Raw genomic sequence first — 27,700 nt, forward strand, 5'->3', positions numbered from 1 at the left:
GTATCCCAGTGTGAATGAGAAGCCAGGAGTATAATAAGCACGACCTGTGTTCTTTCCTTAAGAATGGATTAATGAGAGAGACAATGTTTTGTTGCTGTTTCAATGGTAACACAATATTTTTACTATTAAAGGCTATGAAGGAAGAAAACAAGTCAAGAAGCTACTTTAATTGTTCTGCCCTGAGTCGTTCACATGCAAAACTGTGCTGCTGAGATTTAATTTCAAAAATACCAGACAAAGAGCATGCATTGGCACTGCTGTGTTCTGGTAATGAGCTTTCTGCAGTGCTGTGCTGTGGAGCCAGATGTTAGTCTCACTTTGCACAGCTAAATTCTGTAAGAGCAGCACTAGTCAGATGAAGTGGACGGTGCCCAGGCCAGTAACCACCACATGTGATGATGGATCTGTTGCCTCATTGCTTCCCTTGCTTATGCCAGTGACAACACTGTGCTGGCTGCTGCATCCTGGGAGAGGGGCGAGTGGCACGGTCACGGCTGCTGCCTTTTGCTTCTTAGCTGCAGCTCGGTCCTTCTGCCTCCCCACTGCTGTTACGGGAGCAACCAGGTTTTAACCTGGTCTTAACTCCTCGTCGTGAGGCTGCAAAACTTGATTTTGCTCCCTAGAACCATCGCTGTTGATGCAGATGTGTTTTCTGACATTAGCTCTCTCTGGGAGCCATCTGGCACATTCTGAAACTCAGCCCAGTTCTAAAGCAAATCTCTTCTCCAGATCCTGCTCCGGCTCAGCAAGCTGTGTGTCCAGGAGAGCACCTCGGTCAGGAAGAGCCGCAAGCAGCAGCAGCGACTGCTGAGGAACATGGGAGCTCACGCAGTTGTGCTTGAATTGCTGCAGATCCCTTATGAAAAGGTTGGGTTTTTGTACAGCTGCCACTTCGCTTCATGTTAGGTTGATGGGCTTTAATACCTCATCCAAGTCTTCCTTGTTGCTACGCAGTACCTGTATGGCAGCCATCCTGGGATTACAAGGGAGCTTGGTTCCCTGTAGGGTACATCAGCAGATCTGTCCAGTAGTTACACACAGAACACAGAACCCCCCTTCCTCCCAGTCCCAGAGTCCCCCTTAGGTGTGAGTTAATACCAACAGGCTAACCAGCAGAGGGTTTTGCAGTTCATAATTAGACAAATCAGAGTGCCACGTATAGTACAGTGGTACAGGGTGAAACTCTCTTGGACCAGCCTGCTGCACACATTGCACTGCATTGTGCTGATGGAACACACCCTGAGTTCATTGCCCTGCTGCCCATTAGTCACTGGCGACAGGCATTTATCATTGCTTAGGTGAGGGACCTTGTCACATTTTACCATTTAGTCCTGTCCTCTGTCCCAGACTCCACAGGTTTCTGAAAACCAGTAATTCTAGGCAGTAGCTTTGAATCATGCTAAGTCTCACTGTCTTGCTTCATATTTTGTTAAGAAAAGGAAAATCAGCAGAAACAGCCCCTCCGATATCTCTTGTTGCCATTCTGTCCATGCTTGTGAATATGCTACTGAACAGGCAGTGTGGAGAGGATGTTTCTCCCTTGGAAATGTATGAAACCTCTTAAGAATAAAAACAGTGATTTTTCCAAACTGCATTTTTTGCCATCAGTAATCTACACTGATGTCAGAGGAAAGGCACCGGTTCCTGAACTGTGCTTGGACGCATGCAAGCAGTGTGCACATTCCAGTAAACATAAATTGAGCTTAACTGTTGCAATAAGAACTTTCCATCTCCTCTTTGCCATGAACTAACTATCTGTCATTGCTAAAATGCATTTCAACAGAACGTGGCAATTTTCCTTGGTAGCCCTAAGGTGATGATGTGGTTTGGCCAGTGCACTTCTCTGCTCAGAAGTGTAAAAGTGACTAAAGCACGTTGCTGGCAGGCTTGGGTGTGCAGTCTGTGATTTTAAAGAATAAACTACTGTAACTTCTATTATGGCCTTTAGTTTTGATGATCTTTAAAACTGTGAAGCAGGCCAAACTCATCCCTGATGTCTGTGAACTGGGTGGAGGTTTGTTTTTCTTTGGAGTGTGAGAGATACGTGACAGTTCTCCTGCAGAGCTGGAACTGGGACTCATCTGGTGCTCACCTGCAAGTGAACCTTCAGAGTCTTTGTAACCCCATCGTATTTGTCATGCAATCACAGGCTGAAGACACGAGGATGCAGGAGATAATGAAGCTTGCACACGAGTTTTTACAGAACTTTTGTGCTGGGAACCAACAGAACCAGGCATTGCTGCACAAGCACATAAACCTGTTCCTTAACCCAGGGGTAAGAATAACCTCGTGCCATAATTTATTATTATTTTTTTTTTCCAGAGAGAAAAGCGAATGGAATGTCCTTGGTAGTTACCTTTGGGCCTGTTCTGATGCAAGATTGATTGGAGGGGTCGCACTTTGTTTTCTTTTTAAAGCCTCCAAAGCTTGTTTAGGACCATTTCAGCATAGAAAGTTCAGGAGGCTGAAGTGGACTAAAACAAAATAAGCTGAGATACAAGGCGTGGTGTTGAAAGATTGGCTCCGTGGAAATGGTCTGTTCTGTCATACAGCCACCCTGCAGGGATGTTGGCTTTATCCTGACCTCTCTGTGGATTTGGTGATTTGTTTGTTTTCTAATTTCTTTCTTTCATCCCTTTCATTAGATTCTGGAAGCGGTAACAATGCAGCACATTTTCATGAACAACTTCCAGCTTTGCAGTGAGATTAATGAACGCGTTGTTCAACACTTTGTCCACTGTATAGAAACACATGGCAGAAACGTTCAGTACATAAAGTTCCTGCAGACAATTGTCAAGGCGGAAGGAAAATTCATTAAGAAATGCCAAGATATGGTAATGGCTGAGGTGAGAGCTGCAGAGATTTGCGAGGTCTGAACAGAAGTTTTCACATACCATTTGGTGAGAATGACAAATTGATCCTCTCGCTTCTGGGACTGCCAAGAAGCTGACAGCTCTCTCGATGCAAAAAGAGCATGCAGCTCCAGAAAGCACAGGCTGTTTTTGTGACCAAAAGCCTTCTGAGCTCCTCACCTATAGATACAAAGAGCGGTTGGTTATTAATGATAATTGCAAGTTATTTTCCAGGCTTCTGCAGAGCAGTGCATGGGCAAGCTTAGTTTGAAGAAAGGCTGCCTTTCCATAGGAAAACTGTAAGAGAAATAGTTAATTTCAATATTCTAACGCTGAAGGAAAATTTTACCGATAATACCATAATTTGATGGTTTTTTTTTTTCTTAAGTAGGTGAATATGTAAATTCTTGTTAAGTGCTGAAAGAGGAAAAGTCTGAGGGTCTTCACCTACATGTATGTGTAGGTAACTGGGAGATGGGGATGTCAGGATAGAAGGGAGGGGTAAGAAAAGGGTGAAGAGTCCCTTCACGAGGGATTTTGGAGGCAAGCTGGCAGTCTGTCTGCATAACTAATGGCGTTGTTATTGGCCTCTTCGGCAGGGGGAGCTCGAGGACCAGATTTGTCAAGCTCTGGCCTCTGCATCAATTGATCAGAGATCTTCAGTACTTTGTGGTTCAGTTTAAAAATGGTTTTGTGAGCTTCTCAACGTGAGGTTGGGTTGGTGAAGGTGTTCAGCAGTCAGCTTTGACCACGGTCAGCAACTGCTGAGGAGGAAGGGGTTGCTTTCTGCCTCTTATCTAGCTGATGGCCCCACGCTCTGCCTGGAAGGCTGTCTGATCCCTACAGCTGTGGTCTTTGTAGTGCTCAGCCCCACAGCAGCTCTCAGTCTGCGTGCTGCCATTCCCTTTGTGGAGTTACAGGAGAGCCTCAGTGCTCTGAAGCTCTGGCCATCCAGACCTGAAGTGTCAAGTTGATAGAAATCTTCAGTATGTGACTTAACATGTCACTTGCTAGCCTTGGAAAATTGATGGTGTTTGTTCAGAAGGGTGGAATTACTGAGCCTGGCAGCCCTCCCACCCGGCGTGCCCCCAAGGCATTTTTCTGAACAAAATGGTACATCTACAGCTTACTGCATTAAGAAGTCAGCTGAGGCAATATGTGTGAAACTAAAAAGTACAATGGAAAGTCACAAGCTTCTTGGCACAACTTCTGTCTGAGCAGTCAGTTGGGCTGACTTTGAAGTTCCTCAGCAGTTTAGAAGCGGTAAATTCGTTAAGAGAAAATGCCGTTTCTGAGCCCTGCGCCGTGTGAGGGGAGCACCAGAGGAACGCCCAGCTGACCTGGCGGCTGCACTTCTTTTAAGGTTCCAAAGAAGAGCTCATCAGGACTTGCACTGCAACAGCCCGCTGATTAGGGGAGGATGCTGTGGGGTGATGCCCAGGCTTTGATCTGTTAATGGAATATTTTTCTTTCTTGTTAGCTGGTGAACGCAGGAGAAGACGTCCTGGTGTTTTACAATGACAGAGCCTCCTTCCAGACTTTGGTGCAGATGATGAGATCAGAGAGGGATCGGATGGATGAGAACAGCCCACTGATGTACCACATCCACTTGGTAGAACTGCTTGCCGTGTGCACAGAAGGCAAGAATGTCTACACAGAAATTAAATGCAACTCCCTGCTTCCTCTGGATGACATTGTTAGGGTAGTAACCCATGAGGATTGCATACCTGAGGTGAGGGCTGTTTGGGGACACTGGCCGGCATGAATTTGAAATGTACTGACTTTGGCAAGAGAGATTTAATATTATTTAGTCCTTCTGCAGTGATAAAGGTGGTGGAGCAGGTGAGCAACAGCAGTGAGCTGGAAAACTGAATTCCTCTCCTAGTCCTGCTATAGACAACCCTAGTGATTCAGGATAGCTCAGTGAAATCCTTTTGTTTCCTTGCCCTTAACATGGGGATACGATGCTGTGCTTGTTTCTTTTATAGGGTTCTTGAGGCAGAGAAGTTTATGGAGTATGCTACTAAACTTGAACAGATGGTTCTGCAGAACTGGAAATGATTATAATGCTGACGTTTTGTCTGCAGTAATCCCAGTGTTTTTTATTGGATGATGTCTTGCTATTCATGGCATTAAATTTCACCAGTGCTTAAATAAAAGGAAGTTGAGCTGCAAATGATTTATGTAGCAGTTTTAATGTGACATTATATCCATTCACAATACTTCACAGGTTTTCATTTTTTTAATGGTAATCTTTTTCTCCACTTTTAGGTTAAAATTGCATACATCAACTTCTTGAATCATTGCTATGTGGACACGGAAGTAGAAATGAAAGAGATTTACACCAGTAATCATATGTGGAAGCTATTTGAGAACTTCCTGGTTGACATCTGTCGGGTAATGATTTCTGTATCTGGGTACTGAATTGAAAAAGTTTAACCTCTGTAGCATATAGCAATAAATATAAGGCACAGTGCTGCTGCATCCAGGCAGTGAGTGCCCCCAGCTGCTGTGCCTTTTCACATTTATATTTGCCTTTTCCCCGTGCCTGTGGATTTCATTAGTCATATTCCATGGAACACATTAATATTTTCCTTTTTTTTTAAAAAAAAAAAAAAAAAAAAAAAAGCCCCACACCCTGCTCCTTTGTCTAATGCATTTTTCTGTTCTGCCACCTGGCTTGCTTATTCTGGCTGTGATAGCTAGTTCCTTCCCAAGCAATAGTCAACGTTTTTTTGGCAGGTCAGAACCATTTTGTTTTTCCAAGCTTGGCATTTGTTTGTCCCTATGGCTTTCTGCCTGGGATTCCAAGTATTTCCCCATATGAAAGCATTACACCTTGGCCCTTCCTATCCTCCTAGCATATTTCTTCTCAGGAACTCTGTTTCTTCTCCTTACTCCTAAACATGCTCTATGCCAACGTATTGAAACAATGAGAGTGTTGGGGTCTGCCTTTGCACGTACTGGAAATACAAAGATGCCAGAATCATTCTGCCCTGGCTAGAATGATGCAGAATCAAACATCTCCTTATTAGTCTATTTTGGTTGAGCTGCTTCTGATCTAGTAATGAATTATCTTGCAGGCTTGCAACAACACCAGCGACAGAAAGCACGCTGACTCCATATTGGAGAAGTACGTCACAGAAATAGTGATGAGCATTGTCACCACTTTCTTCAGTTCCCCATTCTCTGATCAGAGCACTACTTTGCAGGTAGGAAAAAACTAGAGACACAGATGAAGAGATATATGTTAATCCCACTTTGGTTCTGTTACCAGCTCAAAAGAGACACATGGGTGCAGATATGTATTCTTTGTGGCCAAGGTGTTTGTTTTGAGGTAGAAATGGATAGAAGATTTTGTATATCAATGTACAAACTTCTTCTGTGAGAGCAGTTACAACTTCATGAGTAAATTCAGTTCTCTGAAACCATATAGAAACTCTCTCCAGAGGGCCTACATGTCGTTATGAGGTTAGCATTTGGATGGCAGGAAAGAGTTGTGCAGAGCACATTGAGGAAAGAAGGTAAAGCTTCAGTGCCAAGCCTTCAGGATAAGGGGGAGTGAAAGTTGCATTACAGAGGGTACAAAGGCTGTGTATTCTATAAGGTTATACTTTCCTTTAAAAACAAAACAAAATGCAAAAGCTCTGTTCTATTAAGCTGAATAACTTCTGGTCTGTAACAAAAGCATGGGGGAGAATTTGGAATGTTTGTGACAGCGATGGAGATTTCCTTTGTAGAACAGCAGTGTCAGGACATTGCCCTAATGTTTGTATTGCAGCACAATGATAACATCATTCTTTTATTCATAAATAACTTCTTGGGAGGAGTGTGGGCGGAGTGGTCAGGTGTCTGGCCGATCTCTCAAGTTTGAGTATGGTGATTGCTGAAACTTGATGCAACCTCATCATGCCAAAGGCAATTGTTCAGAGTGCAAACTCCAGGTTTGTAATTTAATGCAACTGGCAGCAGGTTAGGAAGCATCTTGCTTCCCAAAGGCAGCCATAAGGGGCATCTGCCAATTGACCGTGGCAGTCCCTCATCACGGTGTGAATTGTAAGCCTTTGGATCGTGGTGTGCTGCCTGGGTGACTGCAGGCTTCCAGGAAAACGTACACAGAACTGCTGCATGACTGCACGAGGGGAGGAGTTCTTTCTGTCCAATATTAGCAGTGTGTTCCTGCCCTCACTGAATCGGATGTGCAGCTGACCTGTGCCTGGATGACCAGTTTCCAACCTGATCTATTCAACTATTTTATATTCAACAGAGGTCTGCTTCTCAGGCCTTATTCAGGCAAGAAGTCAGTCACATTGAAAGCAGCAGAGCAGCATTTGAGCTGATGTCAAATGCTCTTTAATTGCCCGACTGTGTGCGTTCCTGTGAGAGCACTGAGAGCTGCAACAGCTGTGTTTGGGCTGAGCAGCTTTATTAGAGTTGTGTCTTAACCCAGGCAAGTCTGAGCAGTCCAGCGATTCATTTGCTTCTCATGTGACTTTAAAATGTCAGCAAGTATTGTACCATCAGCTTCCATAAAAGTTTGTCAGAATTTCATCAAAAGATAAGAAGTTGAGATCAATGGTTAGCCTTGTTCCCCAGGGCTCTGCCCTCCTCTCATCCCTCTCCTCTCATCCCAGTGTTGTATACCTTGGCTGTCATACCTTTAATTGTCATCTGAGAGAACAACATTTGAATACACTTCCTTATCATCACGTTAGCTATCTGATAACTTTATATGTCAGCAGGTTTTCTTCAGTATCTCGTTCACTCCTCTGTACACAGCGATTTCATCCCTCCTTACCATCTCAGCTGATAGCTCTGTCTTTGTCTTATCCTGGATTTGCCTTGCTTCTGTGTCTTTGAGTTAAGTTCTCTGTCTCTACCTTTCCCTGCCTGTCAACACTCTTTCTCACATCTGAGAGCTCTCCCACCAGAGGAGCACAGCTTGCTGGAGTACCTGGCTGGTGTACATAACTCCCCCAGGTGGGATTTTACCCTCAGATCTGAGATTCTGCAGAGCTCCCTGTCTGCATATAGGCAAACGACCTTTGTCGCTCAGCTTTGCCTTGCCTCTGGATTTGCTTGCTCCCCATTCTTCCTGCTACACCTTGTCCTCTCATTTCTTTTCATGCGAGCCTCTTCTTGTCTGATGTTCTTTCATGTTATGGCTTGTTGGACTTGAATTGTGCCTCCCCTGAGTCAGGACCAGCCTTGCTTGTTCAAGGAACACCTTGTACATCTATCATACAGTTCAAATAATATAAAATTAGGAGAACATAAATGTCTTTTCAAAGAACAACTGTCCAAAAATTTTCCTCTGTAACAAATACTGTTTAGCTTGCCTGCCTCCTAAGGTTGCTGCTGCCCGAGGCTTTCCTTCACAAGTGTTCTTGGAGGGATGTGGAACGTGGAATGAATTTCTTCTTTGATTTATGGACCTAGTTTGAGCAAATTAAGCAGCTCTGAAGCCTTTTAGACCAGCAAGTCTTTGGAAAGGAGCTGGAAGGACTGTCAGTGTCTGAAGTCCAGAAATGCAGATATATTCGGTGCCCGCAGAGAACAACACTATCTGCCTTGTTGCTGGTGTTTGGCTTATTTCTAGAAAGAATACTGGGTATTTGCCTCATAGTAATTCTTAGTTCTTTAATTTTGACTCTCCTTTTATGTATTTCATAGTGGTATCATTTAATGTATTGGTTTAATAGATTTAATCATCTAATAGATATGGTTTTTTTCCTTCTAACTCCATTTTTTTCTTACAAACAGACACAGATCTTGACCAGAATAAAAGAGGTATTTTTTCTCTGGTTCCTAAGTCTTGTGGGCTGTGCACTGTGGTGTAGTTCACATAGCTGCTAGACAGATGACATAGCTAATAGGTAGTGGGACGTGGGTATTCCCTCTCAGGAAGAGTTCATTTGAAACATTCTAAATGCTCTTTCTTCTCTAGGTAAAATAAACGAATTGCTATACAAAGTAATTATTATACAAAACCAAGTGGGGAGTTCTGATCGATACAGTTGGGATGTTGTAAAGATGAAAGAGCAAAGCTCATGTGCATTTGTGTGTCAGAGTAGCTCACCTATCTGCAGTGGAAGATCACCATGCAAAGTACAGGGCTAAAAACCACACGTTAATTTTGGCTGCTCTGTAACAACTGGTATTATTTACCACTAACTACTACCTATGTTCAAAATAACAAATACCCAGCTGGTTTCTTCAGTAAATTAGATACCAGGTGATATTTGAAGTGATGAGTTTTCAGCTCTGCAGCTGTGCTGTCGTTTAGCCAAGAGCCAAGTCCCATTTACCTGTGGGCCATTGAGTCAGCTGCTGGTCAGTGCTAAAGGAAGAACCTCCGTGTGCCAGGTTTGCTGATAACTCTGATTAAACAGATTAAGATTACTGCTTATTTCCTTTGCTTAGTCAGTCTTCATTTACTAAAGCTTTATGCCTTAGAAGCTGTCTATTTAATATTTCCCTTCCAGCCCTTGCTCTCACCCTCTCCGTTCGGTTGCTGATGGCGTGGTAGATATGCTGCCTATGCAGTACATTGTGTAATTAAAGGATGCAGACCAGCTGGAAATGAGTGGTGTGCAAGAAGCCATGGCTGAAGCTGGAAACCAGTGTTACCTCACGTTGATTCTGGCACATCTCAGGATGATGTGATGCTTGATTTTTCTTTCGTCTTGTGTTCCAGACTCGACAGCCTGTGTTTGTACAGTTGCTGCAAGGTGTGTTCAGAGTTTACCATTGCAACTGGTTGATGCCAAGCCAAAAGGCATCAGTGGAAAGCTGCATTCGAGTGCTCTCAGATGTAGGTAAGACATGGATGCAATCAGATCTCAATGCTGCAAACACGGTCTTGTATTTGCTGCTCACGTGTCATCCTTCCCAAAACAAAGCTCAGCTTCTTGCTGGTGCAGTTTGCAGCTATTCAGAGCCAAGTCGCCCTGCAAAGCCAGAATTGTGCCGATGGATTGCCACGGCTGAGCAATAGGTGTTGTCACAGTAACCTGAAGTGCTTTCTTGCTTTAACCTGAGCTCTCTGTAATCCCGTTGATCTGTGACTGGGAAATGGTCCATCTGTAGTTTTGTAGCACTCCTCCCAGTAATTTGCTCTGCTTTGAGTAGCAAAAAGAGTAATTTGTACTGGATATGAAGCCAAATTCTGTTGGGTAGGTGCACGTGTGTGCTAGCATGGGATTAGTGTGTGTCTAAGGACGTACTCCTATTCACACAGTTTGAATAAACAGCTCAGAATTGTGAAATCCTTTAAAGTAGTGCTACAGGGAGGTCTGACCATTACACAGGGGCCATACATTGCATGGTTTAAAGTGCATACAAGGCAGATTGCAGAAAGAATTGCAAGCAGAGCTTGTCTTGTTTTTGCACTGACTGTGATACATGGGCAAAAGGAATCTGTTCTTACTGAACCTCTACTTGTTGCAGCGAAAAGCCGAGCCATTGCAATTCCTGTGGACTTGGACAGTCAGGTCAACAATCTCTTCCTGAAATCTCACAATATTGTGCAGAAGACTGCAATGAACTGGCGAATGACTGCAAGGAATGCTGCCCGCAGAGATTCAGTGCTTGCTGCTTCCAGGGATTATCGAAACATAATTGAAAGATTACAGGTGACTGTGCAGCACCCCTTCCTCCTTTGATAACCACCTGTGTATTGACATGAAAGGAGGAATTCACTAAGTAGAACAATGCTTGGGAATTGCCTAGTCAGAATGCTCGGTGGTTAACAAGTTTAGCTGATGGTGAATGTAATCCTGTGCATAAAATCAAATGTAGAGCATCGCATAAGGAAACAGAATTGAATGTACGCTTAATGAATAGAGAAGCTTTACTCCCTCAGGAGGGGATGGCATCTAAAGTTACTGGTACTTGAAAGATTCTTGTTCCACCATCTGTTAGGAATAAAGTATTCCTTTGGTTAGGGAGGACATTTTCACTGTCACAGCCTTCCAGACCCCTTGAGTGCATTGCTCCTTGTACACCAAGCAGTGAAAGGTGCCACAGACCTGCACGGAAGCACTGCAGAGCTTGAAATGAATGGGTGCATCGCTTTCCTGTGACACAGTTGCATCCAGAGTCATTTTCCTGAGGTGTGCTGGCATTCCCACTGTTTCTGCTAAAAAGTAACATTTAAAAATAATGCTTTGTGTTAGAAAATAGCTAAAACAGTCCCTATTTCTATGTTCAGACCAGTAAATGGTTCAGTAAAACCTTTTTCATAGTGAAGGAAATACATTATCTTAAACTATGTCTTTTTCCTTTGAAGATTCATCCTATGCTCGAAATCTTTTTACAGCAAACAGTGCTAACTAACTTTATGTTAATTTAGTACCTAATGTAAAAACTGTGCCCAGCCCATTCTCACTGAAATGGTTTGTCCCTCTCTATCCAATCCCCTCTGTTCTTTTCAATGCGATTAAACTTTTTCTCTCTGCCTTTGCATATATCTCAGTGTTTTCTGAGTGCTGAAGTTTTAGCATAAACATCCTTTTATTTTCACGTAGCTACAGCTTTCCAAACATAAGTGAAAGGGGAAGAATCCCATTTATGCATAATTTTAAGTGGTACTTCTTTTGTCAGTATACATAAGCATAACTACCTGAGAGTGTCCAGGCAGGACAGACCTAACTGTCCAGTTCCTCTTTTGCAGCTCGTAGAATTAATTTGTATATAACTATATACGTGTTTAATGTTTAACATCTCAATATATTCTAGGACATTGTATCAGCTTTAGAGGATCGTTTACGTCCTCTTGTCCAAGCAGAGTTGTCTGTACTGGTAGATGTGCTTCACAGACCTGAACTGCTCTTCCCAGAGAACACAGATGCAAGGAGGAAATGTGAAAGTGGAGGTTTCATTTGCAAGTAAGTTGTCCTGAAATCTGACGTGTTGGGAGGTTTTTAATATTTTGCTTTTTACCAATTTTCACCCTGTGCTCCATGGAGGGGTGCGTTCTTCCCCAGCTTTGTGCTGGTGTTTCTTGCTATGATAAACAGTGCTTGTGTTTGGGGGAGGGTAAGCTCCTGGTGTGGGGGAAAGACTGGTATGCTCCTAGAGCTATTATTGAGGAGTCTATTTGCTGAATTATATATAGCATGTATAAATGAGGATACAATTTTGAACTGACTCTCGTCTTCGACCTCAATGATGTTTGCGAGGCACTTGTCCTTGTAGCTCTTATGCTGGGGAACTGTGTCAAAATCAATTGTTATCTCATGCATCACATAACTCAGATGCCCAAGTTTGGAGTGAAGGAAGAGAAAAGATTACAGGGTCATTTGGAGGGCAGTTCAGGGCAAAATCCAGGTTCTCAGATCCACTCCTGGAGAAGTGGGTTATGTACAGAGATCACAGAAACCAGGTAACTGAGTAATTAATAAATGCTGGATAGAGTGGATTTCAAATTTCACTACTGAGGACAGCCAGTATGTTTTTAACAAAGTCGCGTGTGGAACAGCTTTTCTCCTTGCTGTTAGTGTTCCTTCTGAAGATTTATCAAGTCTTAAATTACATGGTGCCTTCCTCTGATTTCTTTCTGCCTGTAATCGGATGGTTTTTACCTGGTTCTCCTGCCTGCTACTCTGTGCATTTCCTTCACAGCTTCACCAAAGCCCATAGTGGCTTCTTACAAGTTGCTATTGAGAATATTCCCCAAACAGTTATATGATGGAGAGACAGAATTATGTTTTAATAAAACCCTGTTTGCAGCTTAAATTCAGTAAGAGAGCCACATATCTTATCCTACTTTTAGAATGCTATTATTAAAATGAACTGTAATTGATTGTTTACTTTCAGATTAATAAAGCATACTAAACAGCTGCTAGAGGAGAATGAAGAGAAACTATGTATTAAAGTATTACAGACACTCAGGGAAATGATGACCAAAGACAGAGGCTATGGAGAAAAGGTAATGTAATTGACAGTTTGTCATTCCATGTTCAACACTGCCTTTATTATTCAGTAAAGGAAAATAAACTTCTGGCTTCTTCAAGCTGTTTTGTATGTGTAAGCATTTCTGTGCTGGAAAAGGAACAAAAAATTTTTATTCAGCTAACAACTTCAGATAGAATTGGAAAAGTTAGCCTGGTTCTGTTGTTTTCTACTTGAAATTTGCAGGTTTAACTCCTAATTCTTGCAGTTGCTGACAATAGTTACCTTTCTACAATGAATATAACCTCTTTATCTGTTTTCTGGGTCCAGGTGGCTCTCTTCGTCAGGTCACATACACTTGCAATAAGAGGATATTTAGTGGTTTGATTTTAATTTACATACATCTGAGTCACCATCTTGTGAGTTACAGATGGAAACTGTCTGTACAGCCACCCCTGTATTTTCCTCTCTCTTCTTTGCCTTTCCTGCGTACAGTTCCTTTGTCTAGCTGAGAGGGATGTTTTCCTGTAGTTACAGACCAATTCTCTGAATTGGAAGCGTGTGTCTATGCCAGTTTGTTTGGGAATCTGCATGTTCCTGCAGTCCATTTCAAACTCCCAATCTCAAGCATCTCCTACATTTTTTAAACAATCCAGCCTAACGACATGCCACACAGCAGGCACGCAGCACAGCCTCTGGGTGAACGTGCTCGCCAGGAGGTCAGAACTGGCAGCTGGGGCTGGGAAGCAGTGGTGTGGAAGGATGCTCCCTGCAGCTGGGAGCCTGTGCCTGTGAGCAGATGGTGTCTCGTGTCTGACGAGCACGTGCTGTAGGGTTTGAAGTTGTTGCACAGTGCTAGATTCACAGCCCAAAAAGGCAAAAGCTTTAGAGCTCAGACAGCTTCATAATATGAATATTAACTGTTTGTAGTTATAGCTGCAGCTGTGAAAAAGGGAGAAGCTGTGAAGGCAAAGGAAGCTTTGACATCACCAGGTGAATGCCCACCTGGGATGGCCCAGACAACCTCTGCTTTGTCTGGTGTAGCTGGAAAGGAGGATGCAGGAGCAGAACACAGTGCTCCGCTGCCTGTTCAGCAGGGGGCAGAGACCTGGAGGAGCTGACAGAGCAGAGCAAACACAACAGGGAGGCTGCACGCATGTGGCTGTGCACGTGCACATGTGTGGGCTGCAACCCGAGTGCATCCAGCTGAGCACGCAGCAGGGCGGGATGGAGGGAGGCTGTTAGCAAAGTGCCCAGAGGGCAGGGATGGCCAGGGCGTGCTTCCTTCCCATGTGCTGCACCTCTCCAGATCCAGCCCACCTCCCGGCTGTGGCTGTGCATTTGTTCTGCAGTGCTGTGCTGCTAAGGAATCACCTTCACTTTGCTGTAGCAGTGTTTTTTGATAAACTCATTGACTTTGGGAAAGGGCCCTAATAAACTGCAGGGAAGAAACATGTATAGGTGGGATGAGAAAGGGGAAGCAGATCAGTAGGATGGGGCAGCTGCAGCTTTCAGCTTGTTTTCCATGAATTGTCCTCGTCTGCTCAAGTGTCAGGGTCCTGTGCTGTCATAACCCTCTCCCTCCAAAGCCCTGAGGCAATCTTCTGACCTCTGCTCAGCCTCTTGGTGCAGCTGGAAGTCTTCAGCCCCGATGTCCCTTTATGAAGATGTGCAGGATGGTGCAGGTCAGGTCTGGAAGGGGTTGGCTGCAGCCGGCACAAGTCAGGCTGCTCCAGCAATAGGGAGCTGAGCGAGGTGATTTGTTTTAGCAAGTGTTGGTGCTTGCTGATACTTTCTCGTACCCAAAGCAAGGGGATGTAAAAGTTGAAACACAATCTCAGATTTGGTATTACATTTTGTTAGTGAATTTATCAGTGTACATTCTCTCATTAAAAAACAGCCAAGAGAGGCTCTTCAAGGTCGGCTGGTGTAATGTAAGTGGTGGACAATATATGTGAAAAAAATAAAAGCTTTGAGTTCTTAGTGCAGTATGCCAGTTGGTTTTTCTAAATGGAAATTCATTTACAAGAGTACCTTAGAATTTTACAAACAGACAAACAGAGGATGCAGTTATTGGGACACACCATTCTGTTGGAGAGTCCAACACAAATTCTCAGGCTTCCAAGTGTAGAAAATGCATTACAGCAGATCAGTTACATAATGCAAAATAAGAACATCCCTTGAAGTAGATCTCTGAATATGAGAAAGCAGCTGAGAGCTTACAGATAAACTGCTGGTGGTGTAGGACAGCTGCTGCCTGGGTGTGAGAGGTGCAACCATGGCTCTCCCCGGTGCTCATATAGCTGGATTTAGTCACCACTTAAGAGGCAATGCCTTTGGTTTTTCATTCATCCTGAAGCGTAAAAAGAAGGAAGAGAATCTTATTCTAAAGCTAGGAGGCCTAGAGGCAGGCAGCAGATGTTGGTGCTGTGAGCAGCCTGCCGACCATCCCACTGTGCAGCTGTAGGTGAGGGGTTGCTGCAAGCAGTGCTCAGCAGCAGTGAAGATCAGGGCCAGCTTGGGCACAGCGTGCAGTTCTGCTGGTGTGCTGAGTGCTGCTCTTGCAACAGTCTGATTTATAGAAGGCCCCGCTCCTGCTCTCCCACTGAATCCTCCAGCACAAACAGTAGAAATGCTGCACCCTCCTGACCCGTGTGCTGTCTCTTCCGGAGGTGGAAGCATAGAGCACAGCGCTGCCTCATCCCATTAACTGAGACCTTCATTAAACAGCTGGGATTCCTCTGCAGCATGCAAAAAGCGTGGTGAGAGCACAGATGCACAGAAGCCTGTGGGAAGGCTCGAAGCTTTCCATATTGCTGAAGGCTCCTGCTCTTGGCACGCGCTCAGCGCTCCCGGCACTGCGGAGCGTACCGTGGTGCGTTCAGTGTGCTGAAAGCTCCGCTCCATTGACAGTGTAGGCTAGACCCACGTTTTTTACTTAGCTGAAACATGTCATTCATGCACCTCGTCCTGCTGCCTACCAGATGATGAGCTCAGCTCTCCAGTTGTTAGATTTCAGAATTCTGCTTCTGTTCCAAACTGGAAACCCAACTGCTGGGCTCCCAGCTCAGCTGCCCTCACACGCCTGGGGCAAAGCAATGCTGTGAAATAAGCATGATGTTGGGTTATGGTGTCAGTGTTAAATGATTGATAGGATCCTAATGTAAGATTTGTTTGTAATTATTTCTCTTACTAATGCTTGCTTTCAATTCTTCCCCTCTTTTTTTCCCAGCAGATTACCATTGAATTGGATAATGCTGAGGTCTTAATTTTATTTCTCTTCTCCAGTGTTGTTTGTATGGTGTTTGTTTCTTGAGCAGCCTGTGACCTGTCCTGTTGTCTCCAGCACTGTATGCCTGTGTCAGTGCAGTAGTGGAGATCTCAGTCTGCCATGTGTCTATAATGGGAATAGTTACCAAAACTAATTCCATGTGTCACTGCTTGGATTATCAGTCTAAATGCCATTAGAATTCCTGGCAGTTTCCTGGTGCCATAGGAGCTCTCCTCAGGTCTGGGACCATCTCTGAGTGCCTCTGGAGCACTAACTGCTGTGAGCGCTGTCAAAGCATCGGCCTTCAGCTGCAATAAAGCACTGAAAGCTGTGGTCAGGTTCTGTCAGCTCTCTGGAAAGACAAATGTTTTAGTGGTGTTAGTAGAGGAAAGCAGAAGAAGCTGGGAGGCCGTGGGAGCAGCCCCTGCCTGAGCTGCGTGGCAGTGGGACGTGGCTTCTTCCCAAGGAGCAGCAGGAGGGCGGTGGGCACCGCTCTGTGCTGGCCTGGTGCAGTTGTTTGCAGGCAGGAAGGCTGTGTGTGGAGAAGGGCTTTCAGTTTTACTGAAATTAGGCTTTCTGAGGACTCCAGAGGTGGCATGTTTGGTGTAAGCTGCTGAATCTGAGCTGCCTCTGCTGCTGCAGCTTCCTCAGGCAGACCCAAAAAGTCAGCGTGGGCACAAATATTGGGATTCTTTTTGCATAAATGTATGATGCTCAGAAAGTGAATGGACTAGCACCCTATTGCACTGAACTGCCAGGGAAATAGAAGAATTTTCCTCTTTTTGTTTCCCGTGTTATCTCCCAAACCGACCATTTAGAGGCAACAAAATTCAGCCCTTTAAAATACAGTGCTGCTCCTGTTTATTCAGTGGAAGAGATGATGAACTATAAGGCACTTTGTGCAGAACTCTATTTGGATGCTGATCAGCTGCATTTATCTGGGTAACTTTTCTCTGAGGAGAACCACATCGTATTTGAAATAGCGACTACTTTTTAAATGAGATTTTTTTGCCCCATTTTACCTGGGGCATGCATACCAGCAATGTCTCTGTGAAAAATGATCCTGCTGGCACATAAACACCTCCGTCAGGTGCTGAACCCCCAGGTTGTGCGGCGCATCCCAGAATAGCAGCAGCATTTCATCTTGGAGAACCTTCAGACAAAACCATGAATTGTTTAATTGCAAATTAAGTCATAACATGAAACTCTTTCTCAGTTTCTGGCTGTAATGCGCTGCCTTTGCCTGCAATAAATCAGCCAGAGCGCATGGAGCAATTTGGGATCTGTTCCTGAGGCTGCAGCATTGGAATGCTGTTGCTCTGTGGTGGAGCAGCTACTGGAAGGCACAGGTGTTGGGTGTGTGGGAAGGGGATCCGGCAGGGTCTGGAACCACTGGTGATTCCCAAAGGCAGTCCAGTGTTGCCTTTTTCAGCTTGTCACCCCTGGCAATGGTACACGTGTGAGACAAAGAACACAGCAATTTCTAGTGTCAGCAGAGCTAATAAATGCCCTCCCTGCCTAACTCTGCAATATGTAATTTTTCTGACCAGCTGAAGTGCTGCTTATTTGCTCAGGGTAAGACTCCAGTAAAATAACTGAGGGCAGAGCTGCCTGATTTCAGAGGATTTCTGTGATGGTAGGAGCAGTCTGAGCTTCACATCCTCCTCCACTTGCTTCCTGCTGGGCAATTTCAATGTGGGGTGTTCCAGACTCGCTGAACCCCACAGTGTGAAAAGGTGCATGCATCTGTCACAGAGACTTGTGGCAGGAAGAAAACAGGAGCTGCAGCCCCTGTTAGCATTTGAGGGTGAAGGAAGGGAGTGCCTTTCTCAGCAGGTGAATAACTCTGGAATCCACCGTGGGGCAGGAAATCCCCTGCAGAGCAGGAAGGATCAGCAGCGCGGTGCGAGGCGTGCTGGCAGTGCAGGAGCGAGCAGTGCTTTGATCCCACTGCCTTCACTTGGCCAGGTTCTGTGCTCTCTGCTGAGGGATTTATCCTGAGATTGCTTTTAGCATTGCTGCTAGGAAGGAGGGACAGGAAGGAGCTGGAGTTCTCCCAAGGAGAACTGGTGGAGTTCCTAAGCTTTTGTAGATGTTTTTCAAGCTCTCCAGCATCCAGTACTGCAGCAGGATTCATGCAGGATTCTTCTGAGGAGAGGGATTACGATGCATTAAGAAGGAAAGAAATTCTTGCAATATTTCCTAAGATTTCAGGTTCCTGTAGAGCTGAAGGGATAGGGTCTGCATGAGACTGGCTTAAAATAAAGAAGAGGTATCTTAAGGTTGAGGAGAAACAAGATTTGCTTTGATAAAAATAAAAGCCACTGCAACCCGTAGCCAGAGCCTGGGGAGTGCTTTGCTCACAGCCTGCCCTGGGGCTGGGGCTCAGGCAGGGGCTGCAGAGCTTGGAGCCTCAGCTCTGTGCAAGTGCCTCAAGCAATAGAGATGAACCCCAAGGCTGGAGGCGGGCACGGTCTCTGTAAAAGCCCTTGGGCTGAGCCTTTCCTAATGTACTCCTCTCGGGGTTGCACTGCTGTGTTTTAATTTCTGGGGAAGCTGCCAGCAAGACCAACCTAAATTTTTCTTAAGTGCCACCTGGTGTGAATCTGTGCCCAGCAGTGATAACAAAGTTGTTGTGTCTGGTTACAATAAGCTTGCTTTTAATTAGATCCCCAGCCCATCAAGAAGCCCAAATCCAATGATAAGTGTGCGTTCTGCAGTTCCAAACCCTAGCTGTGAGCGCCAGGCTGCATCCTGGGCTCCCCTTGGCCCCAGTGGACGGCTGTGCTGCACAGTCCTGAAAGAGCACGTGAATCTTGTTGTGGATTAAAAAGGTGAGAAGTCTGAGTGCTGACCTGCAGGTGGCATGCTCAGGATGCTGAATGTGACTGGGAGATGTCCTACTTTTTTTTTTTTTTTTTTTTTTTCCCCTCTCCCCTCCCAGCCACATTGCAGTGAACTGCTCCATTGGGCACCTGCCAACATTCAAGCAGCAGTTACATAAGAACAGCTTTTTTTCCTGGAATTTAGGCTCGCTGCTGATGTGTGACCTTCAGCAGTAATTGCCAATAAAGGCGGTGGAGCTGTTTACAGTGCCTCGGGTCCGTGGCTGCCAGCAGCCAACCCTGTGCCGGTGGCTGCGGCAATGGCTGCCCTATGGCCCCATGGCTGCAGTGGGGTGAGGACAGGCAGCTCCAGCACACTGCTGTGGGGCTGTGCCCCTGGTCCTGCCCCCATCAATGGCCTGAGACCCAGCCCAGCACCCACAGCAACCCGAGTTTCCATCTGGTGCTGAGGATGTTTAGGATTTGAAGGAAAATAACGGAATTGAGTATACCTCCTTTTCGTAAATTTAGTTTTTAATTCACTAACAGGCTGCCTAGAGAGATGTGGGCGTTCTATCCCTGGAGGGGCCCAAGGCCTGAGCTGCCAGGGGCACCCAGCCCACACAGGGGTTGGAACTGGCAAGTCCTAAAGGTTCCTTCCAAAAAACAATCATCACCAAATTACATCTTTAAACCCACTCCATATAGTTTTGAGGTCGTGTTTGTTTTTTTGTTTTTTTTTTTTTTTCTCTTCACTTTGGTCTTAAGGTTTCACATAGGTGGAAAGGGAACTCAAAATCCTGGCACAAAGGGATGGACTGAAGTGACCTCCACGATGCTGGAGTTTATCATCAGTGATAAACTGTAAAGCTGAGCAAAGTGCACAGTATAGGCTATGTTGTGCATATTTCATTACTGAAATTGGAAAAATTATTAACCTCTTAATTGCTGAAGGGATGCATTTTTAAATTGTTTTCCTCGCAGGGAGAGCTTGTACCAAGGTCATCTCTGTGTATTTTGCTCTTAGACAGTGCTTCACTTGTTATGTCTCCAGGAGAGGAAATGCAGGCGCTCATAAATTTTTGTGGGCTGCCTTATATTTTTTTTCCTTCAGAGATCCTGCAATCTTTGGACTGTTTTTATTGCACAAACTGGAACTGGAATTGGTAAGCTCTCTGGAAAAGGAGACTGGAACACTTCTAGTTTGTAAAAATAACAAGAAAAAAATGGCACCATCATAATGCTTAATTAAAACTACTAATGCAGAATTTGTAGAGAAGGTAGAAATGGCAGATAAGGGAGCTGCGCTGCCCCAACTCTTCTTGGTTCTACACGGAACAACGTTGGCCTTACATAGGAACTTAGCACGTAACCCATGCAGAGCTGTCAGTTATTTCTGAGGACTTGGAAGAACAGCGATGTAACTTGTTCTCTTGTCTGCTGTCGTGAGTCAGAATAGGTGGTAGAATGACAACGTTTTGCTTTTGCTCTGTGTGTTTCAAGTAAGAGCTGCACAGACGTATTTCACAGAGAGGACAGAGGCTCAGAAGAAAGAAGTGCGGGAAAGGACTGGCAGGGCAGTGCCTGCATCCAGCTGGAGCTCTGCCTGGACAGGAGCTGAGGAGCAGAGTTAGGGCAGAGAAAGCAGGGCAGTCGGCTGCTAAGTTCTATCTGACGTCTTTGCTCTATTTCTTGATACCTGGATGTCCAACCCAACTATCAGAGGCCTGAGTGACACTAATGTGTCTCTAGTTGTTTTTCCCCCTATTATTTCTTTCTCTGCCAAGTCTCTCCTCACCACTGCACAGATTTCAGGAGCAGAAGGCACTGCTCTGTCACTTAACCCAACGTCCTACGCAGCACAGGGCAGCTCCCAGTTCCTCCTGCACCATGCTATTAACGTGGTCTGCTCCACAGTGCTCAGCACTGGTCCTGAATGCTGCTCAGTACAGATGTTAGTTTATATTGCTCGGCACTCCTTGATCCCTTCCGTGTCTGGTTGAGAAATGGGACTGGAAACGACCCAGAAGAGATACAGCGTGGTTTGGAAAATTGAATCTACTTGTGCAAATTGCACGGCCCAGCGTTTGCCACCTGCCAGTCTTCTGAAGTTAGAAGTGTCCAGGACTGGAAGAGGCTTTCTGCTTTCAAGTATTTTGGGGTCAAAATCCTGAAGTTCAGTAGGGCTGAAGAAAAGAGGATCTGTTTTTTGTTTTGGAAGTGTTTGTCTGCGTGTGCTCGCAAATGTGCGCAGCCTTTCGTGATACAGCTGTTTTCCAGCCATTTTTAACCTAACAATGTGAGGTGTTCCCTATCCTGTGCTGCTGAAGCCATTATTTGGAGGAGACCCCATCTACATGAATGGGAATCTCTGCCTGCCTTTCAAATGTGCTTCAGGCATTTTCACTACTTCTGCCCTGCACTTTTACTCATTGTTGAGTTTAAAAAAATTAATGAGAAAAGCAATCTTAAGGCTTTAAACCTAAATGAAAGTCTGTATTTCCTCAAACCATTTTCCTTTTTTTTTTTTTTTTTAACCTGCAGTGCTGGGTGCTTGAATTTTTTTTTTTTTTTTTTTAAGCAAATGCAAAAAAAACTTTCATACCTTTCTATAAGCAAGAAAGGACCAGAACTTCTTCCATATGTGAATAGGTTGAGATGTAACAAGTTCAGGCTTGAGCTGTCACTGCTGTGGTGGTTTCTGAGGTGGACACATCCACTGTTGAGTCAGATTAAAACAGCTCTGGGAAACACACGTGGCCCGTGTTGGGGAAATGGATGGTACAGGCATTACAGTCACCGACAGGTCAAATGAAATGTAATTCTCCTGTTATGGCTAATGATGAGTGGTTTACTTGCCAGCCTTGTGGGAATGGAAACTTAAAAGGAAGAGGGGTTTTTCTGTACAGCAAGTGGAAAGGAACTTTTACTGCTGCTGGTGAAAAGGCACGGCGTTGTGCCCTGCCTCTGCTGCTCATTGCATTCCAGCTGACAGCTCCCAGCGGGGTGCCCTGCAGCTCTGGGCCCTGTGACCCTTCCCAGAGCCACTGCATTTCTTCTGGGTGGAGAACTGAGGGATATTGAGGCATGGGGAGTTTAGCAAAATGAATGCTTCCATCTGCATTCCGTTTTCTTGTACAGCATAAGCAAACGCTTTGCTTTTGCAGTACTGAGGGTAGTGGAAAGCAGTGCGCAGTAGCTCAGTCATTCTTTGCTGTTTTAACCCATTTTGTCATGGAGAATAGTAATTTCAGTGTTTGGAGTGTATGTTCTGACTGAAAGATTGCTGAAGGCCATGGTAGTGTGAAATGATCATTGGAGCCCTGCCAAGGCCTGCGGTTTCTGCTTGCAGATGAGTTTGTGAGGCTGGTCCTGACACGCTGATCTGTGCACATGTGCTGTCTGGACTGAAGTGGGAAGGTGTAGGAATTTGTCCTTCAGTTTAAGTTGGGAAGATCAAATTGATTTCGTGCTCATTCTTCATCTCTGCTGATTTTCAGCCCCAAAGTGTACATGCAGGTTTTATTAACTGGGGATCATGGTATTAGCCTGAGCATTAGGGAGCTTTTGTTTGGAACCTGAAATCCAGTTGTAGTCGTGTCCACTTGGCCTCCCAGCTTCTGTCTCCGTTGGAAGGAAGGTGCCCAGTTTCCCTTGCAATCTACGTGCCGTTGCTGATAACCCATAAAGAAGGAGGTGGTTTTTGCTCTGCCGCAGAGCAGGTTGTGCTGATGTGCCCAGACTCACTAATGACTCGATGTAGCTTTCCCAGTATCCAGTCTACAAGCAGCCAAGGGTGTGCTCAGTGGAGCGCGCTGAGCAGGAACTGTGTGTTCCTCTGCGCAAATGAGGGTCTTCCTGTTAACTTTTGGTCCTCTGGCTCAAGTACTCCATGCTCCAAGTTAGCCAAGAAAGAAATGGTTTGCATGCTTGTGTGGTTTCCAAGAGAGGTGACAATGCAAGGAAGCGGTGTACCAAAGGCTGTGCAAAGGAGCCAGGAGGAAAGGCCATTAGGAGCAGAACAGAGAGTGGTTCTTCCTGCCAAGGAGCCCCTGCACACGGAGCAGAGGAACGGCTCACTTCACTGGCTCCCTCCTGGGAAGTGGGATCTCGCCATATTTAGGCTTCGGGATCCCAGCAGTTTCCCATCCTCTGCTGTGTGTTTCCTAACTACAGCGGATGTCAGGTTAAAGCCCTGCAGCTGCTCTCCCAGGCTGTGCCCCATTTGTCTGTCTAGTTTGTGTGCCCTCTGGGCAGATGGAGCAGTCAGCAGCGGGCTTAATTGGGTGTTGGTGCATCATCAGAGCCTGATTTCTTAGCCTCTCTTCCTGAGAGGTTAAATCAATTTACCCACTATTAAGCAGGCAGTTCCATTTGAGTGCTCAGGTCTCTGCTGTATGTCTAAGTTCCTCTAGATGAAAGTTGCTTGTCTTCATTAATGTTTCAATGTGATCAGTGTTTTAATTTTGAGAAGTTGTTGCCATTAAGCTTTATATTTCATTACTTGTATTTGGTACTGCGTTGTCTTTTATCTTAGGAAAGGTACGTTTCTAGGTTAGAATCCAGTCTCCTAGTGATGTATAGCACTTGCTGCTTCCCACTAGGGATGCATGCACTGTGTTCCCTGTGATGCGTGTGCTGTTGTTCCCCATGTGCAAGCGGCAGATCCCGTGTGTGCAGTGTGAGCACGCTGCCCAGCAGCGCAGTTCTGGGTTGAGTGCCTGTGTGCACCTGCAACAAAAGCTTTTAGCTCATGCCTTTGTGCTTATGCAAAGTAGTTTGGGATGTTCAAAGTATACCTGCTCCATTTTCAGAATTTAGGAGCATGGTGGGTGGCTGGGAGGGTGTACATGATAATTATGCCATAATTCATTTGTGATGATTCAGGTGCAGTTGAGTGGCTTGCTAGTTCCCTTCCACTAAGTGTTGACCACTAGATTTCTGTAGAGATGAAAGACTCTTGAAGAATGACTAATTTTTCTGCATTTTACTTTCAAATAGCTGCCGCAACCTCCAGAAGCAGAAAGCTCCGTAGAGGTGTGTCACCCACCCATATTTGTGCAACAGGCAAATATTGGTGTCTTGAAGTAGTCCTGGTGGAGTGTCTTGTTGCTAGAAAAAAACTGTGAAATGTGTGTTTAAGTGGTGTAGACAGTGAAAAGTATGGTTGGAGTGCTACAGTCTGGTACAGCATCAGCAAGATAGTCTGAAAATACACAAAAGCATGTAAAGAAGTCCCAAATCTTTTGTTCCTGGATGAAGCCAGGGACCCAAAGGACAAGCAGTTTAATGTATCCCAGGTAGTGCAGGCCTATCAGCTGTCGATCTCATGCTTTTAATAGAGGGGCTCTTCAAGAAGTATCTGCGAAATCCTCCCTTGTTAGCAGCTGAAGACTTCATTTCTGTGATTCCTTGTAAGGAATTTTGTTTTCCCCTTATCTCACTTTAAAACCTCTGATAAGGAATTGGAGCTGACAAAAGAAGTTAGCAGAAGTTTCACAATTCCAGAGCAGCCTGGTGTCCTGTTTGAAGGCCACAGTGAAACAATTAATGGTCCCTTCACTGCATGAAGATCCTCAGCTCTTTAGTGACCTGCTGTAGGCACGTTTTGTTTTTGAGACATCCCAGCATCAGCTGGGATGATAAGACATAAACATTTGTGAGATCTAGATCATTTTGGAATTAGTGGGATGCCCAGACGTTACATCAGTAGATTTTACATCTGGATCCTTTATGAGTGCAAATCCAAGTGAAACAATACAGAAGTCTTAATCTAGGAGTATGTTGATTCTCTGTTTGCCTTTTGAAATTACAAAGGAAAAAATGCAGACTGTGATGCTTTAAACCTTTGTATTTGCAATTTTTGTGGAATTGTGTTTAAATCTAAGTTGCAATTCTCAATGGTCACAGAACGACTTTGAGATGCTTGGAAGATGGCTTCTGGTTTAAGATGGGTCCTTGCATAGCGTGGTTTCAGAATATATTAGTTTTTTCAGAATGCTTTAAAGCAACAAGAACTTGAATGTATTACTGCTTTACAAAGTGGAAGTTCCGATCTGTACTAAGTTCCTGAATATTTACTCCTTTTACATACTTAACATCTGAAGTGAGAGATTTGATTTGGAAATCTACACATGCCAAGGGGCTTTGTTTAATATAATGGTGAATCCCCTCTGAAGTCCTTGGCTTTGAGATGAAAAACCCATAGGTTTTGGCAGGGGCTCCCCATGATCAGATGCATTCAAGTGCCTCCACTTCCACCAGAAGCGTATATAGAGTGGGAAAGGAGTGTTTGTGTGTGTGTGTGTATATGTGTGCATGGACATAATGCATGGTTTGAGTTCTTAAAAATTCTCATGTGGTACCTGTACAATTAGATAGACTTTGTGTTTTCTTTAAATCCATGAGAATGCCTTGGCACACGTGCATGCCATGTGGTCTGCTGGCCGGTGTCAGAGCAGACTGACTGAGTACTGTTGGAGCTAGGGAAGGGCTCATGTGTTGTTCAGTTTGTCAGTCGGTCTTTCTCATCTCCCCCTTGCCTTCAGCCGTGACTTCCCTTAATATTTTCCATGAGTGCAAAGATGTTAGTGTCTCTTTAGTGTTTTTCTGCTTTAAAATGAAATTTCTACATGCACAGCAGCAGGAGCTTGATCAAAGTCTACCACAGAGGCAACTGGAGGATCATAGAAGGGTATGTACAGCAGTCAAGCGTGTTCAGAACTAATCCTCTACCTTTTCTTTGCCAACAGCGAAGTAATGTAAGACACTTCTGTGGTTATCTGCTTGTTGTCAGCCTGTTAGAAGTTAGCACGGCTAGGAGCAGTGTTTACAAAACGGGGCATCTGGGCAGCTCCTGTTATATTCTGAGGAAGGGTGAGGCTTGGCTGCTTGGGATTCAGCCTCGAATCCTGCTCTGGTCACACTTACAGCACCCCAATGGTGATGAGCACACAGTTACAGTGAGATTATCGGTGCCAATGGAATTTGCCTGTTTGGCCCCACCTGCCCCTTCATAAAGAACGAGGCTGACAAGTTGACATCTTTAATACATGTATTAATTTCTTCTACTTTCTGCTAGGAGCAGCAACTGATAACTGCTTCACTCTTAAATTGTATTAAAGATTTACTGTTTCAAAATCATAACAGGTTTTGATAACACCTGATCTGTGCACTGCATCTGTTCTACTGACGTATGTTTAATCATGTTTGTATGCTGCTTACTGTTAGTTTACCTTGAAGATGCGTGCAGATAAAACTGAATGCTTCTGGATTTCTTTAGGTAGCATATTTGGTTTTCCTTACTGCCACCAGACATCCGATATGTTTGCATATTGTGCACATCGAAGTGCCATATAACAGCAACATGATGGCTAGGAAGGAAAGCCTGGAGGCAGTCCCAGGAGCTGGAGTTACCCGCTGCACTCAGGATGCTCGCTAAGCAGCACTTCTTGTAGTCACACGTGTGCTCTGATCTTCAGAGCATTACTACAAAGTAGTAATCGCTGTAGTATTATTACAAAGGAGTAGAAACTGCTGCTTTTAAATGCCAGATGCTGAGACAGCCACTAGTCAGCTTAACAGAAAAGGCAATGGGAGAGCTCTGCTGCAGCTTGGGTTTGGCACGGGGCTCTGTAAGTATCAGGTTTCCTTTCTAATCAGTACCCGTGTGGAAGGAAGATGTAGCTGAGGATTTTTTTTGCTTGTCTTGGCCTTGTTCTGTCACATATTCTTCCTTACCTGCCAGACTGAGACAGAAAGGGTGAGTAAAGCACTCCGTCATGTGCTAAATGCTGTCATGTCGTAGTCAGTCACTTGCTCCTTGGGGATAAGTTTGCTTGAGCTTTTGAGCAAGTCTCTTGCCTCTCCTACATGTTCACAATTTGGCCCAAGCAATGATAGGAAGCGTATGCCCTTGGAAAAGCTCTGATATTTTCTTCTCCTCTTACTTCCAGAAGAACCTTTTTTTTTTTTTTTTTTTTTAAACTTTTGGAAGCAGCTGGTTGGAAAGCTCTCCTAGAGTTTTTCTGACATCTCATCTCCCTGCCATTTCCCCCATCCCCATCTGATTCCATAAAACGCAGTTCCTGTGCTGCTGCTCTCACAGAGACGGGCGGTAGGAGCAGCTCTGCTCTGTGAGCCGCACGGCCGCCAGCAGGGAGCAGCGATCCCAGCCTGCTGAGGGGACACGTGGGGTCTGTTGGCGGGCTGCTAGATTAGGTCCCAGCAGGCTTTTGTCTCTACAGTGCACTGAGTACAAGGCTTCACCTAACTGACATTTTGGCTCTGCTAGCTCCATGTCAAAAGCAGTCTGACTGTGGCAATGCTGGGTCTGTATGACTTAGCTAATGCACATCTAAGCTGTGTGCTTAAACACATTTACTTGTGTTTTAAGGGCCTCTAGTGAGAGCTGAAAAAGCAAGGCTTCACTTGCATGATAGCAAATACTCAGCCCTCTATTGGACGATGACTTGAATTTATATGCAGACAACTAATTTAATTTGAAATACAACTGGAAATAAGCATCGAACATGTTTTGCAAGTGGAGAGGAAGATACTGTAGCTTATCCTAACAGATGTTTAAACTGAAATGATTGGTGGTTAGTTCTGATCTTTGGGGCTCCTTATAAAGTCCCTTTGTCCCCTCTGTGTTGCTGGCACTGCTGCAGGCACAGCACGCGTCCAGCAGGAGAGCAGCAGCTTGCTGTTAAATAATCGCCCGCCTTCCTTAATGCACAAAGGCCTTACATAAGTCTGTTAACCCAACTGCAGGGTTTCTGTATCTGCCTCTTGCCAGCAGTACAGCCAGCTTTTGTACAGCCCTCTCAATTACTGGGGACTCTTGCAAAGGCTGAAAT

At 44.9% G+C, this 27,700-nt stretch overlaps 1 protein-coding gene across 1 annotated transcript in view; it reads left to right on the forward strand.

Annotated features, from left to right (window-relative positions):
* Nucleotides 1-27,700, forward strand: part of ITPR1 (inositol 1,4,5-trisphosphate receptor type 1) — a 150,268-nt gene that overhangs the window by 63,456 nt on the left and 59,112 nt on the right. The window contains exons 30-39 of the mRNA XM_085236225.1: nt 730-867; nt 2,150-2,275; nt 2,646-2,846; nt 4,333-4,584; nt 5,124-5,249; nt 5,936-6,064; nt 9,550-9,670; nt 10,302-10,486; nt 11,592-11,740; nt 12,672-12,783. Coding sequence (XP_085092351.1) covers nt 730-867; nt 2,150-2,275; nt 2,646-2,846; nt 4,333-4,584; nt 5,124-5,249; nt 5,936-6,064; nt 9,550-9,670; nt 10,302-10,486; nt 11,592-11,740; nt 12,672-12,783 — 1,539 coding nt within the window. The remainder of the gene's footprint in view (nt 1-729; nt 868-2,149; nt 2,276-2,645; nt 2,847-4,332; nt 4,585-5,123; nt 5,250-5,935; nt 6,065-9,549; nt 9,671-10,301; nt 10,487-11,591; nt 11,741-12,671; nt 12,784-27,700) is intronic.

This window comes from Meleagris gallopavo, chromosome 14 (genome assembly GCF_905368555.1).
Source record: "Meleagris gallopavo chromosome 14, MGAL_WU_HG_1.1, whole genome shotgun sequence".
Taxonomy (NCBI): domain Eukaryota; kingdom Metazoa; phylum Chordata; class Aves; order Galliformes; family Phasianidae; genus Meleagris; species Meleagris gallopavo.